Source organism: Microcebus murinus, chromosome 23, assembly GCF_040939455.1.
Source record: "Microcebus murinus isolate Inina chromosome 23, M.murinus_Inina_mat1.0, whole genome shotgun sequence".
Classification (NCBI taxonomy): Eukaryota; Metazoa; Chordata; class Mammalia; order Primates; family Cheirogaleidae; genus Microcebus; species Microcebus murinus.
In genome coordinates this window covers 12,655,868-12,682,122 of record NC_134126.1, presented here as the reverse complement: position 1 = coordinate 12,682,122, position 26,255 = coordinate 12,655,868, and the positions used below count along the sequence as shown (strand labels likewise).

Sequence of the window (26,255 nt, the reverse complement as noted above, 5' to 3'; positions counted from 1 at the left end):
TAATGGGTGCGGTGGGCACCGTCTGGGGATGGACACGCTTGAAGCCCTGACTCGGGTGGGGCAAAGGCAATCGATGTAACCTAAACATTTGTATCCCCGTAATATGCTGAAATAAAAAATTTTTAAAAAGATAAGCATGTACAAAAAAGTCCTTTACTCCTCTGTTCCCATAATCTTCTTTGACAACTTTAAGCTCTTTTTCTGGTGTTGGAGATTGTTCGAAGACACAGGCACTTTGCAGCCTCAGGCATTGGGTGCGCGACACTCTCCGGGGCACGCATTCTGCGTGGTGGAGACTCTTTGCACGGCCGCCCGGGCTGTGGCCTTGGTCACTGTGCCAGCGCCATCAGGAGGCCGCTTTAGGTACTGCACGGCAGAGCGAGCCAGCGACCTGCTGGGCCGGACCGCTCCTGGGCTCTAGGGCTAGTAACTCCGAGGACAAAGGCTGGTGTCTTGCAGACGTGCCCTCCCTCGTGTGCACTTCGTTTCATGCTGAGATGCAATTTATTACTCCGGTCTGCAGTCACACAGATCTATATAAACAATGCAGGCCATTCCTTTATTGTTTCGCCCCCAACACCTGGCTTCTGAAAGCTTACTATTTCAAGCCATCTTTTTCTATTGTCTTTTGAGAGATCGAAACAATGAGGTTTGTTTCAGCTGGCGGGATATGCTCCCTGCATCTCTACCTGGACCTATCAGAAATCCAAAGATAGATCACCCAGCCAAAGCAGCCACTAGCGGTGACACAGAACTGATTGACACAGTTAGAACTGGTAGGGGGAGCTCTAGGACAGCAATCTGGAGAGAAAGGAGTAGCAGGAAGGGACTTCAAAGCACATGTCCATACAGTGCTTTGCAGGATTGTGTTGAGTTCTCACAGTGAGTGTGCGATGAGCCAACTGTTTTGAACACAGCCATCCTTTGAGACAGGTTCTAATGGTATCCTCACTCTGCAGATGAGGAAACGGAGAGACTCATGTTCAAGGTTATATAGAGTAAGGGCTAGAGCTGGAATGCTAACCTCAGCAGTCTAACTCCAGGGTCTGTACCCTTAACTTCTGCATTAAGCATAATATTGCCAGTCCTCTCCCAGACCTTTGGTGCCACTGCTAGGACCCTCCCTCCTAAGAGACTTCTCTCTGTTTCCAATCCCCCCCCCCCACCTCCACACGCTTAATTTAGCCAGAGTGTGTTTCTTTGCAGTTGCAGTTAAGAACTCCAACTGCTAAGACCCAGTTTTCTCATCAGTAAAATGGGAACAACAAAGGTATCAGTCTCATATCTTTTTGTAAGTTCTAAGCAGCCAATAAATGTAAACACCCAATAAATGAGCACTGCTATTACAAGGTAGGAGAGAGTTTCAAAGAGATTTAGAAAATACTGGCTTAAAATGAGATCTCTCACTTGGTGAATCTACAATGTTCCACGATTGCCTTGCCAATACAGAGATAAACAGATTACCATTCTTCCCTGCAGCTCTCTCTCTTACTCAGAATTTCAAATTTAGAAGGTCAGAATCAGTGATTCGGGTCTAAAGAGAATCATTTCTGCCATCACCTCAAAGCTTGAGAACCTGTGGGTTTGAGCCCCATGAGAGGGTCCATCCAGCAAAGGATCTACCTCTTGGTCTCACTATTTTGAGCTCTGCCCACACCCACACACGGTAACCCAGATGAATAACAGCACAAAAGAAAGTACAGAATGTATTCTTTTATTAATGGGTTTATTCATCAGGAAAGGAAGAGAAGAATAAATGCTGCCAATGAGAATAGCCAGTTTTCAGGGAATTAAAAGACCGTGTTTGCTCGAACGTGCTGTAAGTTTAAACAAGGAACAATCAATTACCTAAGTCAAGTGTTTTTAAACTGTGTTCAGTGGAACCCTGGAGTTTTGCAAAGGCGTCTCAGGGGCAGCTCTGAGGTTAGTAATTCTCTCTCTGGCTGAATGTTAACTCGCAGAGGAATGGAGGAACCAAGGCTGCAAGGCGTGAGGATGACTTAGAAGCAGATGGACCAGAACCTTCAGGCTTCCTAAGGACACAGTCATTCTGCACATGTGTGACCTTGCTCCAGGCACTTCCCCCCTCTGCCTTCTGTCTTCTTTTCTGGCCAATAAGGAGAATCAATGATGTGATAATCACAAAAATCTTTTGTCTCTAAAGTTCTGCCACCCTTACATGCATTGTGCTCTCTTCACTATCTCTTGTCAACAAACAATATTTTCAGTATTACCTTTGCCCAACTGTCTTCAAAGCTGGTCCATCGTTTCTTTAACATTTCTCAGTCACTATAAATCCTAGCCCTTTCAGGATAAATGTGATTTGAGGAACAGACAAAAAATATTCATTCCTAAACCAGGCATTTCATTCAATTCGCGCCACAAGGGCTTACTTAAGGAGTGCCTTTCAAGAGCCAGCTACTGGCAGAGGTGAGACAAAAGAGAATAGGCTGCATTTTCCCTTTCTTCAAGGGGATCCTAGGCCAGCGATGAGCTGGAAGGGCACACTGCAAGTGGGTCTCTTGTGCGGTTTATGGATGTCTATGTCTGACCATTCTGAGTGGAGATGATGAAATGTTTGAGCCAAAGATCGGAGACACTGGTAGTTGCCTTGAAAACAAGGAGACCTCTCTCTCCTGTCTACCATTTTGAATGGGTTCTGATAAATATCCTCTGACTCAGAGACCATAAGGCCTGGAATCTTCACTCAGTTCGTTCCCCTAGTCCCACCCCTTTGGGTAAATGCTAAACATCCTCAATTCCCAGATCCCCTCGGTATCTGGCAGGTTGGCAGTTGAACCTTCTAAGGTCTCTGAATCAGCCTCTATGGCAGCCATGTTACATTTGGCTCCAATGGATTATTGTGCATAGTTAGGAGTTTGCCTGTGTAGTAGATATCAAATTAATGTAGGTTCAAATCCCAGGCCCATCTAACTGGCCTTGTCTTCCTCCTAACTCTCCAACTGCTCCTTTCCATTCCCATCCATACAAGTCCTTCCTCCTCTGCTGCCCTTAACTGCTAGGAATCTTAGGGCTACAGATCCTTTTTCCCTATTCCACACATTTTTCCTGGTAAAGCTCATTTCCTCCCAAGGCTTTGAATCCCAGCCAAATGCTGCTGACATCCGCGGTAGGTGTGCGGTATGTATGGGACTGGCTGAATTGTGCAGAAACCCAAGATGGGAGGTTCTGGCGTGATTTTTGTTTTTGAGATGGGGTCTCACTATGCTGCCCAGGCTGGTCTTGAACTCCTGGGCAAGGGATACTCCCACCTCAGCCTCCCAAGTAGCTGAGACTAGAGGGCCATACCGCCATGCCCCACCTGGCAATATTTTTCTTTTTCTTTTTTATTCGTTAACTGACCTACACTTATTTTTAAAATCATAATGCTTATTTTATAAATTATGAAAGCACAGAAATATATAAGAAAATTGCAATTGCTTTTAATCCAAGATAACCACTGTTAATGTTTTGGCTATTTAAAATAGAGCCTCACTCCAGGATGATTTTCATCACTTTCACCCCTTGCCATAATTGTTTTTCTTCATAAATTCTTTGTCCTATTTATTTTCCTCTTTATTTTCTAACTTCTTTACTATGTTTTGTCCACTGCTACAACCTTAGGTCCTGTGATAGCATCTGGCACGTAGAAGGCACTTACTCCGTAAGTCACTGTTGAATAAATGAGTCAATCTACGTATATATCTCATACTTTATACACAATTCTAGATTTCTCTTCATTTAGTACATTTCGGCATTCCACAGACTTGTTTAAAATTCTTCAGTGATTTCTCATTATCCTTAAAACAAAGTTCAAAATCCTTACTATAGTCCACAAGCCTGAATTTCTAAACCCTAAGATGTTCCCAAATTCACTGCCCAAAGTAAAATGAAAGGTTAAAAAAAAAAGGAAAACAAAGTGGTAAAAAAATTTTAAGACATTAAAGTATAAAGATATACACAGTGATTCTAAAAATTCAAATTAAAACTACACCAGAATATTTACATATTTTATTAAATCTTTACAATCAGTAATTATAATCAAATACACAATTATATACAGGATTATATACATTTTGCCCAGACTTTTACATCACAGTACAATAGTTTCCCTTAGAAATATTGTATACATTTATCACCAAACAATAAAATCCCACAACAGTAGTGTTACAGCACCTGTTAGTACAGACATCTTTTTCATAAATTACATCATAAGAAAATATACGGCTGTAAATTGGGCTTTTAAAAATGTCTTTTATAAAATCTGAACATACAATATTTCATTCACAGAATGTTTTTTTGTCTATGTTCTGACTGAAGCCTTGTGCATAAAACGACCAGTTGGAATATTTACTAAATTCTACACCCCTCCCCCAAATTATAAGCACTATTTGAATTACTTATGCTGAGCTTTCTTTAGGATGAATTTGGCATGGGGTTTGCTGAGAGAACAAATGCTGGCTTTACTATAAAAAGGGTTGTGTGGTGGTAATTTAAATTAAAAAAACTTGTTGAGAGAATAATTGTACTAGTGAAGTTAAAATCAGGGAGTGCACAATTCTTCATTTTATTCTCTAATACCGTAAAGAAAAAGGGAAAAGTATAATGCCAAAAAATAACTTATTCTGAAACAATTATACTCTTTTTGGAAGCCTCTTACAAGTTAATAAAAAAGAAAACCTACCCAACAAAATATCCCATCCAAAACATATCTAGTAAATTATAAATCTTTCACACTTAAAACTTTATGGGAAAAGTACTGCAAATTAGGGCATATCATTTCAATGGACTTTTATAAGCAGAAAAAACTATCGCTATTCTATTTTTAGTAGGTAAACAAGTTTTAAAACTCGAAAATACCTGAATTAAATACTTATCTAATATCTAACTTTTATAACCTTCAAATAAAATCCTCACTTGATTCCAGGTTTGTAAACATTGTATAAATCCTTCTTAGTCAGACAACTTTATGGCTGTGGTGATCTCTTCAGCTCTATTTCTAAGCAGTCAACGTTTAACTGAGGTAGACCAGATGTTTCTAATTCAGGGCCTCATAGAAGCCCCTGAATCTTTAGCAAGTAAATAAAATGTCTATAAAAGGTATTTAAAATACAAAACATAAAACAAAACAAGACTAATGCTGTCAGCGTTTTTTTATGAACTGAAAAAATAACTTTGTGGCAGTACGTTAAATAAGTAAATGAATGTGGAGTCAATTGCAATGTTGAAGTTTTGAAACTGAACATTATATCCTCTTTTGTTAACTAGGGGAAAATTGAGTATAATTCTTTTTGAGTATTAATTCTGGGTATTCCTTTAGTTGTTAAGTATAATTGGTTAAATTTTTTTCTTTTTTTTTTTTAAGGATTTAGTTTTCTAAACAAGTGAACAATTTACTTCTGAACTCCAATGAGAGGCAACAGCTCCCCCTAGTGGTCAAAGGAAGGGAGCTTGGCAGTAGGCTGGCTTTTCCTAGGGTCACACAAATCCTTCATGCCATCAAGTTCTCCTTGTTGGAAAATAAATTAGGTTGTTTTGATAACTTAGAAAAATTGGATTTAGATAACAATCGCTTTGAGCTACAAATACAAAATCAAATCAGTGTAGATAAGGCTTCTATAATCAAAGTCTTAGAGGAACATCTGCTCCTGTTCTGCAAGCCCCAGTCCTATAAATCAAGGCAAGTCAAGTAATTAAGCTTTAGCTATTTTGGCAGCTTTGCAATTAAGATGAACAAAACACTATGTCTACCCTTCTGTATACAGTATGTATTATAGTTCTATCATCTTACACCAAATTTCACATGCACAGAGACTAAAAATACCCATTTTGGTTTCAGGCTTAAGTAAGAGCCAATAAAGAAAGATCTTGTGTACTACTCTTTTTTTTCCCCCTCCCCAAACTGAGTTCTGTATTAGTTTTATTACTCACTGACCCAATTATGTTTAGCTGGAATTTCTGAAAGCAGGTATTTATCCCTTTATGAACGAATATGTCTACCTGGGATCTAAGACGTACTGTACATGAATATACATAACTACAATACAGCACTGCTGTCTTTAACAGCTCCATTTATAGTTTAAGTTCATCAGTATCTCAAAACTGTATTTTAGGAAAAGGTTATTATGTAATGTCATGGTAAAGAGAAAGGAAATTAAGTCTCTCAAATATTCCTTTAGAACTGATTCAGGTAACCTATAAAAATAAATAAAATGAGTAAAGCCATGATTTCAATTACAGGGCTGTCTATAGATATCAACAACAAAATTTTTAAAACTTAAATGTGGCCAGCTCCAGACTGCCACCAAAAACCAAAAAAAAAAAAAAAAGGGGGGGGGGAGGAAAAATATTTTTCATTAATAAGCTATATGGCTATATGTAGTTGCTACTATGTACATTTTTTTATACAGGTCACCATAGACTAATTTTCAAGTCCATATCAGAAGGAATATTTGTTTAAAAAAACACAAAAACCAAAAACCATGATTCAACAGAAAATGTGACAGACTCCTTAGGTGCAACTTTAGAAAGCAAAGCTTCAAAGAAAAAAACAGTAGTTACCCCAGGAACTTTAGACCGACCCCTACCACAGTTATATCATGGCTCCATAAGATAGAAAAATGGAAGAAAAATGTATTCAGCTGTTGACGATACGGGCCCTGTGGCTCAAATTGCATACCAAATGTGGGATGGAGTAAGGCTGATGGCTAGAGGTAACCACCTCGAAGTGAAATGAACTGGAAAAGATTCATGATCTACCCTACAGGGATGTAATGCTAAGTTCCATTTCAGAGTAGTCAGAGCTTTCCCTATGGAAGGCCCAAGGGGAAGTTCATATTGCAACATTATAGTTTCTCCACTGCTCCATTTCTCAAAGGATTAAGTAACCAACCAAATATTATATGACCTTTTTACCTGGTCCCACTGATTAGTCTTTATGCACAGAACTCATTGAGAAAGTACACTGGCTTCACCTTTGGTTTAAATGAAAAGGACATTAAGAAGGAAAAAAAAAATCAAGTTATCTCAATCATTTGTCACTAAATGAAACAAGTGAAAGTGATGTGCAAAACCTGTTTTCGCCGTCAATGTATTTGCTTCACCACTTAGGCCACTCAGAGTATCTCTGTGAAGGCAGCATAACCAGAATGCCACAATATCCACATGTGTCCTCCCAAAGAGCCTCTTATCCCAAAACCAAGACAGCTGAACTTCCTTTAATTAGAAAGTTATCCAAACTCCTACTCCCCACTGCACTATTAACTGAATTTGTCTTTGTCTATGCAGAGAATGCAGAAATCTGGTTCCCAAGAATGCCCAGGAATCTTTCCCTGGCCTAAGGTGTTGCAGGGTGTGTAATGCTATCATTTGAGGGGGGAATTGTGAATTTCCATTTTTGATACAGTTTTAAACAAGGTCAATTTTAACACAACATGTTCCAGATTCCTATAACAACTAACTATGCCAGTCAGAACGTGGTTGTTCATCACCATACTTAAAGTCTCCCATTAGAGAGCCTGCTTAGTATTAGGGTGTCTATTAACCACAGTTTACCTTTTCTTTTTAAATACCTACCACCAGATTCTTTAGTGGGTCACAGCTCATCCTTCTCCATCATTTCAAATGCTTCTATATCTTCATTCCAGTCTGCTAATATGGAGTCTATAGGCTGGCCCTTTTTACCCCAGCTAACATTAGGACTGGCATCTTCCTCAGTGTCTGATTGTTCTTGAAGTTGGTTATCTAAATCTATACATTCACCATCATGACTTGTTGTCTCAGGGTTTTCTGTGGGAGTAGAAGTCTGTTCAGAAGGGGAAGGGCTTGCAGCATTGTCCGTATCTGCTGGAGATAATGATTCTGGGTGAGAGTTTAGAGAACTTTCCTCAGAAGACTCTTGATCAACCAAATCAACCTCATGAGAACTTGACGTCATCCGTTCAGCACCCTGATTCTGAGAATCATTTTCAGGAGATGGTTGGTCTTCATTTTCCATTTCTGAATCTGTATAAGAAAGAAACACATTTCATTCTACTTAGCCTCTCAAAAAATTTACTATTACACTTTGCAAAGCATATTGGTTTTTACAATAAAAATGAAAAAAATAAAAAGTCAAGAGGCATGAAAATAACTGATAAGACTGACTTGAATGCATATTAGTAAGCCAAGAAATATAATAACTAATAATATTAAAATGCATATAAATTTGCAACAAATGGCTACAATCTATTAGGTGCCTAAATTCAGGAAAGCTTGCCCATGAGAACATACCAAATAGAAAAAATTTTAAACAGCATATAACTATGCTATGTTTGCTATGTTGCTATGTTTTAAAATAACATTCCTTTGAAAAGTGCAATTCCTACTCAGTAAGCCATAAAGATGCAGCTAGCACAAGGTTTTGAATGATTAATTTGACTGATCAAATAAAAATATTTTCACAAAGAACTGGGATTATTTACAAAATTCTATTGTAGGTATATGAATTATAAGGTATAATCATTCTAAAACCCACTGGAAGACTGAAAAGTTAAACTTCTTGTAAAGAATACATTATGAAGCCACTAGTGGCATTTTACTTAGGGTTCCTAATGAGCATCAACGCCCACATGCTACGTCCTCTCAGCCTCACTCCCCAGTGTCCATTCTGCATGGTGCTAGGGATAAAATGAGGAGCAAAATCAAATACTATATACCTTCCCTTATGGATCTGATAGTCCAACTGGGGGAAAAGATATTTACAAATAATCAGAGAAAATAAATGGAAAACTCCAACTGTGACACATTATGAAAGAAAGATATGTGTGTTAGGAAAGCCTATGGTACAGTCACCCCTCCATATGTGTGGAGGATTGGTTCCAGGACTTTCCATAGATACCAAAATCCAAGCATGCTCATGTCCCGTATATAAAAATGACACAGTATTTTCATATAACCCACACATATCCTCCCTTATACTATAAACCATCTCTAGATTACTCTCCACATTACTTGTAATACTAATACAATGGAAATGCTATGGAAATAGTTGTTATACTGCATTGTTTAGAGAATAACAAGAAAAAAGTCTGTACATGCTCAGTCCAGACTCTTTTTTTGTCTTGAATATTTTCCATCTGTGGTTGGCTGAATCCACAGATGCAGAACCCAAAAATATGGAGGCCACTGTAAGAGGACTAGTGAGTTCCTCCAGAAAGGGACACTTAAGCTGAGATTTAAAGAATAAATAGAATTAATGAGTCAAAGAAGGGATGGAAGGTGGACTAATTGGAAAAAACAGAAAAACGGAAGGAAATGTGGACGTATAAGAAGGTATAGGTGGGTAATGTTGGGGCACAGAAAACAATTCCCCAAAATATGGGGCTCTGGCATGCTGAATGCTTTGAAAATGGAAAGACTTCAGAGATAAGCCTCAGAACCAAGTCTCTCTCTGACCTTTCCCCTGCCTTCTCTCCCTTTTATCTTCCTTGCTGAAGTACCCTCAGGGACTCTCTCTGCAATTTTCTTATCTAAGAAAGCTCCTTTCCAAAACAAATGCAAGTGTCTTCAGAATCCCTCCCAACTATCCAGGAAAGATTAGCCTCGAGGGAAGAGAACAGAAGAGACTAAGAGTCCTCACCAAGCCCAGACAGATTTTTCTTCTGTTCTTCTAAGGGCAGTGCCAAGATACTAACTGGGGGACTTTATCTAGACAATATGCAAAGAGAATCATTTACTAATCACCACCTGAGCGCTGGGGCCTATTCATTCCCTCATCTCCCTCTCCCCTAGGAGGAGGGCATTTAAGCCTCAACCCCCTTTTTGGGTTCATTATTCCCTCTGGCTCCTGTGCACACATGTGCAGGTAATACATTTATTATTCTTTTCAATTAACCTTTTTTTCTAGGGGTGTCAGTCATGACCTTTTACAATGGGGAGGAAAGGGATCACCCCTTTATTACCCTACCATGCATATATATTCACCCTGATTAGGCGCAATTACTTGCCTAGATAAATTTATGTTCTTAGGTTTTTTTGGAGGGGGAAGAGGTTGAGGAGTGCCCACGCATTCTGTCTTCTAGCCATGGAAAAGGTACAATTGAATTAGGCAATTAGGGAAACCATGGTGGAGCCCAAAGAAAGCAAGGATCTCGTTTCTTAGAGTTTATTTATGCTAGGTTATCCTAAGTTCAAGGGAGAACAAAAAGAAAGACCTTCAAGTTTCTTTCTAGATTGTATTATTCCAATTTAAAAGGATAGGAAAAGGTGTAAGATTGTTCTGTTTAGTAATTAAAGATTGTGTTTGTGACTAAAAACTCCCCTAGGGTTACATATACAATCTTATTTTGGAAATCTAGCTAATACAATAGGAGAAGGAAGTAGAATAATCAGTATAAATATAGGAAAAGAAAAGATAAAATTATCTCCATTTTCAGATCCTGATTATATACTGTCAAAGCAACTGTAATAAAAAAAATGCTATTGAAATGAATACAAAAATTTGGTAAGGAGAGTAAAAATAAGTATCCAAATACCAATAACTTTTCTGTAGTAGTAATAACTGGCTAAAAATGAAATCATTAAGCCTTTTCATAATCAAAATAAAAGCTATAAAACACAGAATTAAATTTATTATGAAAGGTACAAGATCCATATTGCTACAAAATCATAACGAAAACATAAAACAAGATCTGATTAAATTTACAGGTATATTCTTGGATGGAAAAGTCTTAAAATTTAACAACATTTTCCTACTTTATATGTGAAGTATGCAATTATATAATTCCAAAATGAATCCCATTTTTACTTCTTTTGGTTTTCATTTTGGAACCAGACACAATTGAAATTTCCTATGGAAGAACATATGCCAACAAGAAGTCAAGAAATTTTAAAAAGAGCCAGTGAGGGGAGAATTGCCGTATCAGATAATAAAACTCATTCAAAACAGCACATTGTTTTATTGCTGGCACAGGAATAAACTAATAGATTAGTGGACCTGTTTCTTGTTAATCCAGAAATAGATCCAACTATGTAAGAATATATGATATATAGCAAAGATGGTAGTTTAATTCAAGGACAAACAGATGATTTGCTTAATAAATGATGTTTAATAACTGACAACTCAACTGAAATAAAGCTAGACTCCTAATTTATATTAAAAAAAATTCTAGGCCGGGAGCAGTGGCTCACGCCTATAATCCTAGCACTCGGGGAGGATCCTCTGGGAGGATCTCTCAAGGTCAGGAGTTCGAAACCAGCCTGGGCAAGAGTGAGACCTCGTCTCTACTAAAAATACAAAGAAATTAATTGGCTACCTACAAATATATAGAAAAAATTAGCCGGGCGTGGTGACGCATGCCTATAGTCCCAGCTACTCAGAAGGCTGAGGTAGAAGGATTGCTTGAGCATAGGAGTTTGAGGTTGCTGTGAGTGAGGCTGACGCCATGGCATTCTAGCCTGGGCAACAAAGTGAGATTCTGTCTCAAAAAAATAAAAAAAATTCTATATGAATTAAAGACCAAAAAATGGTAAAAATTCCAGAAGAAAACTTAGGAAAATATTATGTGAAAATAGGGTAAAGTGATCTTTAGAAACCCAGAGCCTTAAAGGAATTTATATTTTTGATTACATAAAAATTTTAGAAGAAAATTATAAAAACAAAGTCAAAAGATGTTATGCTGGGGAAATTGTGTGTGTGTGTGTGTGTGTGTGTGTGTGTGTGTGTATCTTTGTCTCTCTATATGCGCATGTCTTTTCTAGATTATATAGGACCTCTATTTATATGTGTGTGTGTAAATATAGGAAAAGAAATGAACCCACACACACATAAATAGAAAAGTTCTATAAATTATCTAGAAAAAACACAGCAGTATTATTTAAAGAGGGAAAAGCATATGAATAGGCTATCCAAAAAAGAGAAAAAGCAAATAAAAAATACCTATAAAAGGAAAATATGCTGACTAAAACTGGGGAGAAATATGTACTTTCATATCTTGCTGGAAGAGATGTGAATTGCTATAACCTTTTTTGGAATACAACTTGTGATATCTATTAAAATTAAAAAGACCCATATCCTTTTTGCCAGCATTCCATTTTAGTAAATCTCCAAATTCTATAAATGTATCCATATGTACGAAAACATGTACAGGAATGTTTCCCACACCATTGTATATAGTGAGAAAACAAAAAATCCTGGAAATAATTTGGATGCCTAATAGTGAAATGGTTAAATAAATTATGGTAATGCAGCTTTTAAAAGAATAAGTTACACTATCCTACTAGCTTCAAGGAATGTTCTTAATATAGGTTTAACTGTAAAAGGCAAGTTGCTGAGTGATATATATAGTATATCCAATTACTATGAAAAGAAAAAAGTAATCTGTAATTTGGAAATGTATAAAGCACAAAGGGAAATATAAGAGATTACATACCAATGTTAACATTGGCTAGTTATCTCAGGAAGATGAGAGATTACTTTAAAACTTTTAATACATCCCTGAATTATTTAATTGGTTATGTTTATTTTTTTAATTAAAAACATTAAGTTTTTAGCAATAATCATTCTATGAGGCACTATAGCAGTGGTCCACAAGCTTTTTGCACCAGGTACTGTTTTCATGGAAGACAATTTTTCCACGGACCAGGCGGGGTGGGTGGGGGATGGGAGATGGTTTCAAGATGATTGAAGTGCATTGCATTTACTGTGTACTTTATTTCTATTGTTATTACACTGTAATATATAATGAAATAATTCTACAACTCACCATAGGTTGGGGACCCCTGCACTATAGGAAAGTCACTAGGGGTCAACTAAATTCAAATGCATATATATATATATATATATTATATGTTATATATATAAAGAGAGAAACAGAGAAAGAGAAGAGAGTAGAGAGAGAAGGATTTTGAAGAGGACACCAGTAGAAGAAAATACTTTGGTTATCACAAGCTAAGGAACTACAGAACAAGAAATAAAGGCAACAATCAGGAAAGTAAAAACAGCAGTTAGAGGTGGGTGTACAAAAAGATAAAAAGGAGTTATAGTCTACCACATGGCTACAAATATTCATCCTAAGGTGCCTGTTTTTACCAGTATGTGAGGTCATAGTCTTAAGAGCATAATGACTACAACATTAAATTGAGAAATGGTGTATCAGAAACACAGGATGCAAAGAAAGGAGAAAATCTCAAGATACAAAGAAAAGAAAATTAGTAAGTTTTAATAATAAAAGAAGAAGGGAACCTTGGCAAAGACTTAGAGATGGGATGTTCTATAACCACTCATTTGCTCATTCATCTGTACATTCAGTGTTTACTGAAAACAAGGAATATAGAGATGAGAAGTAGGTAAACAATTGTATAATACAATATAAATATCATAGAACTATATTTAAAAGACACCCTTAAATTTTGCCTAGGAGAATAAGAGAAAAATTCATAAAGAAAGCAGCATTTGATATTTAGGATGACTAAAATGTTCTCAGAGAGGAAAAGGGCAATGGGTGTGGGGATAGGGATTGATAAGGCATTTCTAGAAAGAGGGAAGAGATGTGCAAATACAAACATGCTTGAGAAAACATGCTTTGGTTGGAGAAAGGAGGGTAGGTAATTATCAGTTTTTCTTACAAGAATGTTTCAGATGTTCCCCTTTAGGCAAAGAGTCCATCTGCAAATGTACTCAATTTTTCTCCTTGGAATTCTTTCCAACAGCAACCTAAGTTCTACAGTTCAGCTCCAGAACAGATTCACCCCAATCAAGTTCAGTGGGGGCTAATCTTAGGAAAATGACACTGCCTCACTTAAATCAGGAGCTGTTCAAAGAGTGGGACCTTTTTTTTTCTTTCCCCCACTTTCTCTGTCTGCTGCCTCTTTACCAGGCAGGCACAGGAAAAGCCCTGAAAACATTTGGCTATTACCCACAAGAAAGCATGGAAATGTATTGGAAGTTAAAAATGTTGATGTTTTTTCCCCTTGAGAAATACTATTGAGAAAAGGAAATTGATTCTTAAGTGTAAACTGCTTCAATTTGGATCTAAAGGTAACAACACATTGCCTTTTGTTTGTGGACACAGGTTTGGAATAATTAAGTAAATTTTGGAAAGATGAAACACACTGAGAGACATGATATTGAAAGTTCTATTCAATAACAGACTGTGGATAACTTTCAGCAGTGTCACTGATTTGACTAGAGTAAGCAACATCTCCACCTGATAAAACACTAATGATTCTGAAGAAGAATGTGTTCTAAGATATCAGAAAATTTTTGCTTTCAGATATGTATATCTTAATGTCTGGGACTTATCATCAGAATAAGAAGATGGCAGTGAGGGCTTGTTTGGGACTTCTATTTTCTGCATTGATATGTGGAAAGGACTACTCAATCAGCACTGTGTAACTTTATAAGGAAAAATACCTATTTATGGAATGAGATTTTTAGAAAGGGCAATCTGGAGGACATTTCATTGGTGTAATTTTAAGGATTGTTATTACTTGGTATACTTATATAATCCTAACTAGTACCCAAGATGGTACAATGTGGCCAGATACACAGCTGGCAGACAGAAAATGAATGCCATCTGGGTCTTGTTCAGTGTTTCTCAATGAGTATCTGAGGAATCGGCTACATCCCAATCATGTGGGATGCTTGTTTAACATTTCAGATTCTGACCCCCTGCCTTTAGTGAGTCTGGTTCAATATTGTGAAGTAAATTCAGGAGCCTACACTTTCAACAAGTACATGAGCTGATACTGACACACTGAAGAATAGGGTAACGGTATTGGACAAATTAATGATAACCACTATGGATCTTAGCTTCTTAGGATATTATCCTAAAGAATAAAATAGTTGGTTTCATAAAAATATTGTCACTTACTTTTGTTACATTGATAAATATTAACAATTATACTATAACCTGTTGCTGATTTAGTTAATATAGCTGTATAGTTCTCAAAAGAGCTACTACACAAAAAGAGGTCTAAGACCTTTTATCAAAACATCACTCTGTAACAAAAACATAGTTCAATAAATTTATGGACTGTGAAAACTTTTTAAAAATATCATTTAAATAATGCCCTTTTATTGCAAAGTCCTTAAGGGAATATTGTTCCCCAAGAATTGTTTTTCCTAATACAACTGATTATTTCTCATACCCTTTCTCTGGTATGGGAAACACATGCTTTACCATAATCTTGTGGCCTTAACCCTATCCACCCCACACACATATGAGCTTTTAAAAGAAGTCAGTATTTTAAATATTTTATATTGTATTCATATAAAAATCTACTGAAAGTAATAAATGCCAACACAACAATGCTTTTGTTAGAGTGACTCTTACATGGACATGGACTGGTGAGTTCATCTATTATATGGGAAGTATAATTAATAAAATTTGTTATGACAGGATCAAAAAAGAATTATTATTATAGGACAGCTGACTAGACATGAAAATAATCTAATTAATTAAACCAGTTATTTCATGGCATCCACTGAAACAAAATTATATATGTATGTGTATATGCACACACATATATACACATATGTAATTTAAGGCTTATTAATGCAAGATACTTACTACTATTAATAATGTAGCTTGGAATCATTTTACCTTTTAATATTGCTGCTGAAATTCCAGTGGTAGCACAAAATAGGGGGGAAAAAAGCAAAGGCATTAAAGAGTTACATGGAATAATAATTTGCCTATGTTTGGTGTGTCTAATGTAGGAAAGAAGATCTGAGTTTAGAAAAAGGGCCCAGGAAAAAAAAATTGTTTAGAGAAGGATTTAAGAAGATTAGAAAACCTCTGTATTTGGTTCTGTTTTCATCTATACATCCTTAAATACATACAGTCTATGCACTCCATTGCTCTTAAATAGTTGGTATTTCAAAGAATTCAAAAAAGAATAAAGCAATACAAGGTGGTAAGACAAAACACTGATTAGGCTAGCATTAGATTATTACAAAACTTTTTTGAAATGATGTCCCATTTGGAAGTTACACTAAATTGGATCAGTTTCCTACAGATCTATCAAATACCCAAGGGGAGATACAACAATACTATACAAATTACACAACTTCATCCATTCAGCGGGAATGGGAGGAGTATAGCATTCTCTATACTCCAGCAGATAAGAAAGATGTCTACCACAAGCAGGGTCATAGCCTATGTCTGATGGCTCACTGTATCTCACTTCTCTACTATCTCTGGGTATGAAACTATAAAAGAGTACTAGTAAGACCTTCCATTGATATAGCAATCTGGGTTTCAAAGAGCTTCAAATTACCAACAAACGTTGTGGCCTACAGAGGATATTACTCTCTTGAATTTTTTTTTTTATTTTTTTATTTTTATTTTTTATTTTTATTTTTTTTTTATTATTATTATTATTTTTTTTTATTTATTTATTTTTTTTTTTGAGACAGAGTCTCACTTTGTTGCCCAGGCTAGAGTGAGTGCCGTGGCGTCAGCCTAGCTCACAGCAACCTCAAACTCCTGGGCTCGAGTGATCCTTCTGCCTCAGCCTCCCGGGTAGCTGGGACTACAGGCATGCGCCACCATGCCCGGCTAATTTTTTTATATATATATATCAGTTGGCCAATTAATTTCTTTCTATTTATAGTAGAGACGGGGTCTCGCTCAGGCTGGTTTTGAACTCCTGACCTCGAGCAATCCGCCCGCCTCGGCCTCCCAAGAGCTAGGATTACAGGCGTGAGCCACAGCGCCCGGCCTACTCTCTTGAATTAAGGCATGCTATCTTGTTCTTCAGAAACAGCCATTTGTGACTCTTGTAACTTATAAATATCCATGTAATAAACTTAGATCTCAGCAGGGAGAAGCTGCTAGATTTCTACTGCCTTCATCAAGACAGTGGTCATTTGATTATTGGTGGCCTGATGAGACCAACTACTATCATATTGTATACAACATTCCACACAATCTCTTCACAATCCTTATAAAGGAAACATACAATGTCCTATCAAGGACATAAAATGGTGAATATTTCTGGATGTTAAAATGGCTTTCTTGGTGTAGTCCCTTGTATTTTTTTATCAACTAAACAGAATCATGGCAAAAATTGTAAATTACATATAAAAATAGAATTCTAAATACATCTTAACTCAGCAAACAAAGCAAAATAAATGTTTTACTACTCTTTATTTCCAAAAATAAAAATATATTTTGAAATCATTTTCTTCTTCTTTTTCCTAGAGTTAGAATGATATCATCTTTTAAAAATTTTACTTGCTTTATTGGCGAACCAAAAAAAGGGGTTTTTTGTGACTCATTTTTGTTATCAAACTAGCAAAATTAATGCTAAGCTGTATAAAAAAACAAATGGTTCTTTACCCTTACCTCGATCTTTTGCTTTATCAGAAAGGAGCACTTCTACCTCCTCATATTCCCGGATGGCATCCAGAATGATGCTTCCTTCTTTGCTGAATAAGAACAGCATGGGGATCTTGATGTCATCTGTCTCCTTCCCATCGCCTGCCATCTGGAACAGAGGGGCAGTATCACTGCTGCTCCCCTCATTGTCATCTAGCCAGAAAACGAATACAGCAAACATCAAAACATCCATCCATTACAAACGTCTATCTAACGATTGTTACTGTTTTTTACCAGTTGACGGAATTAAAATTTATACTTCCCGATAGTAATGGCCTGCTTGTCATAATATAACTGATTTTCTATGAAGTATAACCCACCAGTCGAAATATATGAGTAAAATGATATAAAGTTGGCAATACGTAATTTCAGTGGAAAAAGACCCAAGGGGATAAAAATCTGCTAGCAATACTGTAAATACTGTTATAGTATGTACTGATACCTACCCTCGCTATTATGTCAAGAATTTTATATATATTATCTTTAAACTTTATAACCACCTAAAAGATATTTATTACCACTTCCACTGAAGCTCAAAAAATATTCTACTAAAGAATCAGATTAAAAAACTGAAGTTAGGCCAAGGTTACACTGCAATTTTGTGGTCGAGCCAGGAACTGTACCCTCATGTGTCTGACTCCAAAGCAGGCAGAGGAATGTAGAGGAATGGAAATTTTCAACGGCTCCCCAATGGAGGGGACACAGTGTAATTCTTGCCCTTGAGGGGTTTTGGATCTCATGGGCACATGTTCTTATCTGTGGTACTCGGTGCTTTTATCACTCACTCCTATCCCACTATACTTGACTCTTAGTATTTTCACAGACATTAATATACAGAAACTCAAATCTGGCTGGGCTCGGTGGCTCACGCCTGTAATCCTAGCACTCTAGGAGGCCAAGGCGGGCGGATTGCTCGAGGTCAGGAGTTCGAAACTAGCTTGAGCAAGAGCGAGACCCCGTCTCTACTATAAATAGAAAGAAATTAATTGGCCAACTAATATATATAGAAAAAATTAGCCAGGCATGGTGGCGCATGCCTGTAGTCCCAGCTACTCGGAGGCTGAGGCAGAAGGATTGCTTGAACCCAGGAGTCTGAAGTTGCTGTGAGCTAGGCTGACGCCACAGCACTCACTCTAGCTTGGGCAACAAAGCGAGATTCTGTCTCAAAAAAAAACAAAAAAAAAAACCCTCAAATCTAAGCTTTCAAAAGAGATATAAGATATATAGAAATTATTAAGAGTACTGGATTACCTATCCTTTATGTTGTCTAGCTGAAGCAAAAATGACGACAAATTCTTTGATAAAATTTTAGGAAAAAAAAGAAAAATCCTAAAAATTATTTCCTCCTAATCAACAGTGACATGGAGGATTACTTACCAATGACAATGCCACCAATGGCTCCAGCATTCTGGATGTTACGTGCCTTTTCTGCAAACATGCACTGTCCTCTTTTTATCAGAGCGATTTTTCCCACCACTGCTTCAGGGTTAGTAAGCTCTGAACAACCATTGTATGGTTTACTGCTTGCAACAAATCCTCTTGTCTGTCAGAAATAAAAGTAACTTAAATACTTTAATCTTCTCAAATTGCAATCTAGTCATCATCCCTCAGTATTTAGAGCTTTAAGACAACTAGAACTCATTTTTTTCTTTTTTTTTTTTCCCCCGAGAAGTAGCAGAGAATCATTTTTTTCTAATTATAACATTAATATATAGTTAGCATACAATTTTGTTTTAAACATTTTGCATATCACCGTACCCAACCAGTATTTCTATTGTGCTTTGCAGTTTATAAGGCATTTTTACGTTAATTACTAAATCTGATCTTCATAATGCCTCTGAGCAAAATAATACATATAATAGTATTTCCATTAACATATGGGGAAACTGAGACTCAGGTCACATAATTTGCTCAAAGATACAGTGTTAGTAAGTGTAAAGTCAGGACCTATAAGCGGATTCACTCACTACATTTACAACAGCTGGGAACCATTTTTAAACTATCATTCGTACCTAGAAAACTTTTTGAAAGAGAGAAAAAAAAATACATTTAGTCTATATGAATCTGCAAGCAGTTCTTTCTCCTAGAAAAATTAAATCCACCAGAGAATTGATTGTTTTTAAAGTTGTTAATATAAAGACATATTAATATACTTTACTCCCTTAGAATGTAAACTGAGGGCAGGGATCTTCATTGGTTTTGTAAACTGACATATATCAAGTGGTACCTGGAATACAGTAGGCACTCGATATATAGTTCCTGAATGAATCAATGTATAAACCTTTTACATAGTTTAAAATACACATTAGACAAAAGTCTAAATTCGGAGTAATAGAATGGAAAGAACACTGGCTTTAGATTGTTAGGCTACTTGGGCTGTGGTCCCAGCTCTTCAATCAATTAGTCAGATGTACCTGCAAATTGTTGAGCTATGCAGGTCTTTGTTTCCCACATTATAACTAAGAGGACCTACCAGCCTAGTGTTCTTCAAAGTTTGCTCAGTGGAACTTCAGGGTCCCAGGCTATCTCTATAGCCACTTGAGCCAGAGAACTACTGCTTTTAGATGTTTTTCTACATTAAGCTCCTGGGTTAGATTTTTGTCCAAAAAAGTTTCTAGTGGTTGTTAGAAAGTTTGAAAACCATTTTAGATAAATTATAGGTGCTAAATTAGAGAAGAAACCAAGAAATTGGATATAATCTGAACAAAATTTTAATTAAAATTCTATAGGCATTTTATATAAATTATGACTCAAATCTGAGAGACTGAATACTGAAGTTTGTAAAACAAATTAAAACTACTAGAGACTAAAAAATTAGATAATACTTAATGTTTTAAATTCAATTTCAACAAGCATATTTTAAATTTACATTACCTCTTTATGTTTAGACAGATCCGGCCCAAACTGAGCTGGTCCAGCAGTCAATACTACCCTGCCAAAAAATGGGTGGGAAACAATTTGTACAGCTCGTGGAGGTAGCTGCTGTTCTTTTTGTTGCTGACTTGACAATTCAATCATCTCCTGCATGAACCTCAACCCATCTTCAGCATCAATTGAACTAGCAGCCTATGAAAGAAACAGATCCATTTTATCCTTCCTTTCTGGAAAATTCCACCAACTTTTCTGATTTTCTAAATACAAAAGCACTGTCTATAGTCTCCCACTCTAAAATTTCTCCTTTCACTTTAGGGCACCAAGTATTTATGGTTTATTTGTCCTCAAAAATATTACTTGCAGAAATATTTTCTGAAAATCATTTATCTGTAATTTTTATTAATGTCACTCTCACTACTCTATAAATCACTTTTGATGCAGTGAGAACTGGACTTCTATCTAATGCTAGCTTTGCTTGCTTTTCCCACTGTCTTCCCTTGTGAAGAAGTAAACCTCATACCTGACCCATACTTCCCCTACTTGAAATGGAGAACTAACAACCAGATACAATTTGATTTAAAATATATGTATCAAGTACTTATTCTATCCCAGCACTTGCCAAGGCACTGGAGAGACAGTCGTTAACAAGTCTGTGTCTAGAGGAGAAACATGTAAAATTAGCTATGATAAAATTTCCCAAATGGGAAAGTGGAATAGGAATACAGACAAGGGAACAATTGGTTTTGCTGTATCTGGGAAAGATTTAGAATGATTTGAGTTTGAGTCTTAACAGAGGAAAAGTTGAAGAATGACTGAGTATAACTGAAAAAAGAAGACAGATTCTTGACACTTTACTGGAAAAACCAACAGGACATGATAAGAGTTGGAGGATGGAGGAAGACAGTGAGGAATTGGGAGACAGGAGTTAAAGCCTATGCTGAAATTTCCAGCTTTGATTACTTAGAGAATGATGATAGAGTTTACCTGCACAGAGAACAAAAGGAGGAAAGATGGGTTGAGGTACAGGCAGGAGGAGAGTAATAGAATGAAGAGATAATTCAAGTTTGGACAGACTGATATGTAGAAATGCATAACAGGTAGATCAAAGCTGAGTTTAAGATTAAAGTTAGGAATCAGGGTTACTTATATATATCTAAGAAGTCATATGTACAAAGATGATAGCTGAGCTTGTGGAAATAGGCAAGACTGTTGAAGAGCATACAGAGAAAAGAATATCATCTAGATTCTTGGAAAAGTGCCCACACAGAGTGTTTGTACCAAGAAAGGACAGCTACAAAGGAATCTACAAAACAATGAACAGAGAAGTATAAAAAGAACTATGCTGCTGAAATATCCTGGAAGCCAAGAAAGGAAAATGTTTTAAGAAGGGGTCAGTCAAAAGTTACAGAAAAGTTAAATTCTATAGGATTAGGAGGCCACTTGATAGCCATTATGTCACTACTGGTGGTCTAAGTAAAAGCAATGTCTTAAAAGAGATGTCACTCCCACTACCAGGAAGTGACAGTGAGTAAAACATAAGGAAGAAAGAAGAATACTCCTTAAGGAAGGATGGATGTGGCAAAAGCCCGGATGAGATGAAAATGTGAAGGCATGCCGTGGCTATGGGATACCTGAATATGGTTTTTGGTAGAAATTATTCAGCAAACTATGTGGTTTTTTGAGAATCGCTATGCTAATAAGGTAAATAATTTAAAGACTTCATGTTATAAAAACTTTTAAAATAAAAATCAATAAAAATGTCCCCCAAAATTATCTTTCCAAGGCACAAATAAAATGCCTTAATAAAATGCCTAAGATTCAATGGCTCTTTAGAAACTAAAATATAAAACAGATGTAAATAGTAAAACTAATTATTAGCTCTTAAAGTTATGTTCTAAATAAAAGTAATAGTGGAAAGACAATGGACTGAGAAACAGAAAATTTAGATTTGAGTCCTACATTTGAGTATATTAACTTAAGCAAATTTCTCAACCTATCTCTAACTTAGTTAATTGATTTGTACTAGAAAGAAGTTGAATTAGATGACTTTCCAAGATACTTCCAAGTCCTAAAATTCTGATTCTCTTAACCTGAAAAAATGTATTTAAAAGTTTTTAAAAAGTCAAATGTCATTATCTTATTAAAGCTAATGAGACCAAAGAAAGCAGAGAAGAGATGGTATCTAATTAGTACAGCAATGTCTTACTTGGATTGCATGTTGGACCAACTGGACTCGCCCATCTTTGAGGTGAATCAAACTCACCCCCATCTTCTTCAGGATTTCTAAATGCTCAGGGTTAGTGGCCATGAAATCTCTGGCTCTCAGAGGTGGTTTAGCTCCACTCCTGAAACTCTCCTCTCTGCTAAAAGTAATTATAGGCAAGGCTTAAAAAACTACAAGTCAGAATTAGCAAAAAACACAAGCCAATTAAAAATAATGTTAAATATGTACAAAATTGCTAGTTTTAGAACAAATAAAACTGTAATAACTGGAAACAGTTATTTTCCTACATATAATTTAGGTTATTAATAATTGGCATAGCTTTCAAATAGCATATTTTCCAGTTACAAAAGCATGTATATTGTCTATACAAGGTAATATGAGCCAACAGCATTGTAACTATTTGAAGGTACAGAATAGATGTGCTTGGGCATTTATAACTACTGATGTTTCCCTCTAAAAACAAGATGTTTCTCCCAATATTTTAAAAGCAAAATAATACTTATATCAATAAATGATAATGCTCACATAAAAAATATATATTTTAAAATTTTCCTGCAATGGCCTTTCTAATGTAATTTGGAAGAAAATGAACTCATTAAGCCAAAAATATTTTTTATTTAAAAAGCAAGAATAAGTACTCCCTCAAAAAATAAAAATCAAAGAAAAAAATCCCTGTTTTTCATGATACAGAAACTACAGACATAAGGAAAAATACTTTCTACGTATTTAAGACATGGAAATATTTGATGAAACTGTTATGTGTAAAAATGAGCTACAGAAGTTAAAAACTGTTATATACTACCCACTTATTACTTAGTTCATTAAATCAAAGAGAGATTGAAAACTTCCATAATAATAAAAAAGACATTACTGCAAAATGAGCTTTACTATCTAACTTTACAAAAAAATTTTAATTTTAATCAATGATAACTACATACCTCAATATTTCTGGTCTAAGTGAATGTCTTCTCGGGTGTTGTTATATGTTCCTTAAGTTCTCTGTCATTTACTAAGAATTAACTTTGATATTAACAAATAAAAAATAATACATCTTACACTCTGATGATGCCTCTAGGACAGCTCTTATCCACCACATTTTTCAAGGGTTCACGAATGCTCTGAGCATACAATGGGTCATTAGGGAAGAGAATCTGAGTATTTGGACAAGTCCAATCAAAATTACTGTCATCCAGTTCTGTATATTCTGAGGTCTACAATATAAAAAAATTTTATGTAAATAAAAATAATTATTTTACTGAATATGATTTTTTAAAAGGAGACATTTAATGAAGTCTAAGTGTATACAGAATGCAATAAAAACAAAATAAGGAAACGTTGTATGTACTTTTCCTCCTACCATACATGTATTTATTGAATTCTAGTCATAGATTACTTTTCACTAGAAAACAAACAAATGAAAGTAAAAAAGAGAATAAGACATCTAACTCAAAAACTCACTGTATTCTTCTTAGAGATGTTTTGATTTGTAGTAGAGAGCCAAAGAGGTAACAGATGAGCTTCTGTTGTAAAAATGTAATCTTCTATGTCAAAAATAATATCTTCTTTATCAGCAAATAATAGGTAAAGATATTTAAACATTTCAGCCAAGAAAAAAGAATCCATTCTAAAATGAAAAGTCACAAATAAATATAAGAACATAAAATATCTAAATGCCAACTATCTGAGAGCCATAATAGTCAAGGTCAATAACCCTGTCTATACTAATTTAGATGTTCAATGATCTGCAGAGGATATCAATTTCCCAGTAGCAGAATAATCTTGACTTCAAGTAAATTCCACATTAATGAAAAAGACCAGAGTAGCTGCCTAACACACCAGTACACTAAATCTTGTCAATAATGTAGACAAGATTTTTCTATAGGTCTTCCAATAAGGAAAAGTTCTCTATTTCTTATCCAGAGAATCAATAGCAGGAAAATAACCCAGATGAATTTTATTAGCGAGAACCACATAAGAATCTTCAACTAATATTAACAGAACTGGATAAAGACATACAATTCTGATGGAGTTTATTTTATGTAGCCATTTAAATGATAAACAAGAAGGCTTTAAAGGTAATCATTTACAAAAAGTTAAATGATCCTCAAACTTTTTAAATGGAAAAAAAAAAAGTTACATGAAAAAAAGCACAACACGAGGTCACATGGGCTATGATTATAATACTGTAAATATTTCTATACCTGTCAAGAAGGGAATGTGGAGATATAGAGTAAAAATATATGTGCCTTTATAAATGATTTAATATTATTGTTTTAATAACTTTTTAAAGAAAAGTTTAAATAAAATTCAAAGTGTCAGAATAAGAGCACAGCTGGTAGATGGAGTTATAGTAACATCAAATTTAATTTACTACCTCCCAAAGTACCCTGGGTTTTGGCAGTAATAAATAACTTTTAGTTTACTGGACAGGGTGAATAGTTTCACACCTCTGGCCAAGTACAATTCCTGACACATAGTAGGCACTCAATAAACATTTACTCAATTGAATGCAAGTTTAAATAGCATTACTAAAGAATGAGCTGGAGAGGTAGTGGAACACAGTGGAAGAATATGGGCTTTGGAAACAGATCTTCCATTAACTCTGTGACCATGGGAATATTATATAAAGACTGTGAGCTTCACTTAACTTCTGTAAAAGGAACATAATAATACACTCATGACATTGGTGTAAAGACTAAATGAAGTACTAAATGTCAATTATTTAGCAAAGTAGCTGGCATATAAACATATAAATACTACATATAAATAACTTTTTATTTTGGAACAAAAACTCATGTGTAATGCTTCAAAACTTTTTGGCCATTTGAGGTCTCAATCTTTTTAGAATAAACACTTTCCTGTCAATCTGCAATACACTTATAATTTAACGTTTTCTAAAGGACTGACAGTTATTACATGAGCAAATGCCATATGGAGAACTGTAGACTGTTGAGCAGGATGATTTATAATTGGCAAATGCTAGAATTGATTAGGAAACAGATGATTTGTAAACATTTAGAAAAGAAAAAGACCTGGTAAGACCACTGCAATATGAACTGGGTAAAGCTGAGTATTATGTCATATAATCTAATTTGTATTTTAAAGGCCTTACGTATATATATAAATACAAACATACAGGCATTAAAAATGTCCTGAAGATTATCAAATTGTTAACAGTGATGATCTTAGGCAAGTAGGGGAGAGTGTCTTAGGAGAGATTTTCATAGTCTTTTTGCCATCTAAATTCTTTTTAGTAATCATCTGTTATTAGGAAAACAGATATTTCAATTTTAAAACTGTGTGCACACGCACGTGTGTGCTGGTGAGCTGGAGGACAGCGCTGGCAGATCCACAGAGGAATGAATAAGCAACCAAATGCAAAGAGGCGGTAACTGAAAGCTCTCAAGTGCCATATGGCACTGGTCACAGTCCAACCAAAATTCTTCCCAACAATTTGGATGAAAAAATTTTTGCTTATCCAAACTGTAGGTAATGGAAAACTAGTAGTTTAGCTAATAGATGACTGAAATTAGATTCAACCTCTCTTTTTGGTCTAGAAACTGAAACAAAAACAACAAAATGAAATTTTTCTAGGTTAAGTATAAAGTTCTAAGTTTACACTAAAAAATCAAACTCAGCTGTTCAAGGGCAGGGCAGAAAACACCCATTTGTCAACAGGCTATATAAGTATTTGAGGCTAGCTGATCACAAGCTCACTGTGAGTTGAACATAATAAAGCTACTAAAAAATCTGAAGCACACCTAGTAACACAGTATAATAAAGATTTGTAGTTC

At 35.6% G+C, this 26,255-nt stretch overlaps 1 protein-coding gene across 7 annotated transcripts in view; it reads right to left on the bottom strand.

The window, feature by feature from the left end:
• Positions 1-3,997: 3,997 nt before the first annotated feature.
• Positions 3,998-26,255, bottom strand: part of EDEM3 (ER degradation enhancing alpha-mannosidase like protein 3) — a 68,919-nt gene continuing 46,661 nt past the window's right edge. Inside the window, exons 14-21 of one of the 7 annotated variants that reach the window (XM_020284349.2) lie at positions 23,920-24,085; positions 23,518-23,672; positions 22,444-22,600; positions 20,238-20,429; positions 18,741-18,906; positions 17,331-17,516; positions 15,552-15,599; positions 3,998-8,004 (exon numbers count right to left, since the gene is read on the bottom strand). In XM_020284349.2, coding sequence (XP_020139938.1) covers positions 7,595-8,004; positions 15,552-15,599; positions 17,331-17,516; positions 18,741-18,906; positions 20,238-20,429; positions 22,444-22,600; positions 23,518-23,672; positions 23,920-24,085 — 1,480 coding nt within the window. In that variant the 3' untranslated portion in view covers positions 3,998-7,594. The remainder of the gene's footprint in view (positions 8,005-15,551; positions 15,600-17,330; positions 17,517-18,740; positions 18,907-20,237; positions 20,430-22,443; positions 22,601-23,517; positions 23,673-23,919; positions 24,086-26,255) is intronic. The other 6 variants (XM_020284351.2, XM_012736135.3, XM_075997024.1 and 3 more) reach the window with 6 other exon arrangements.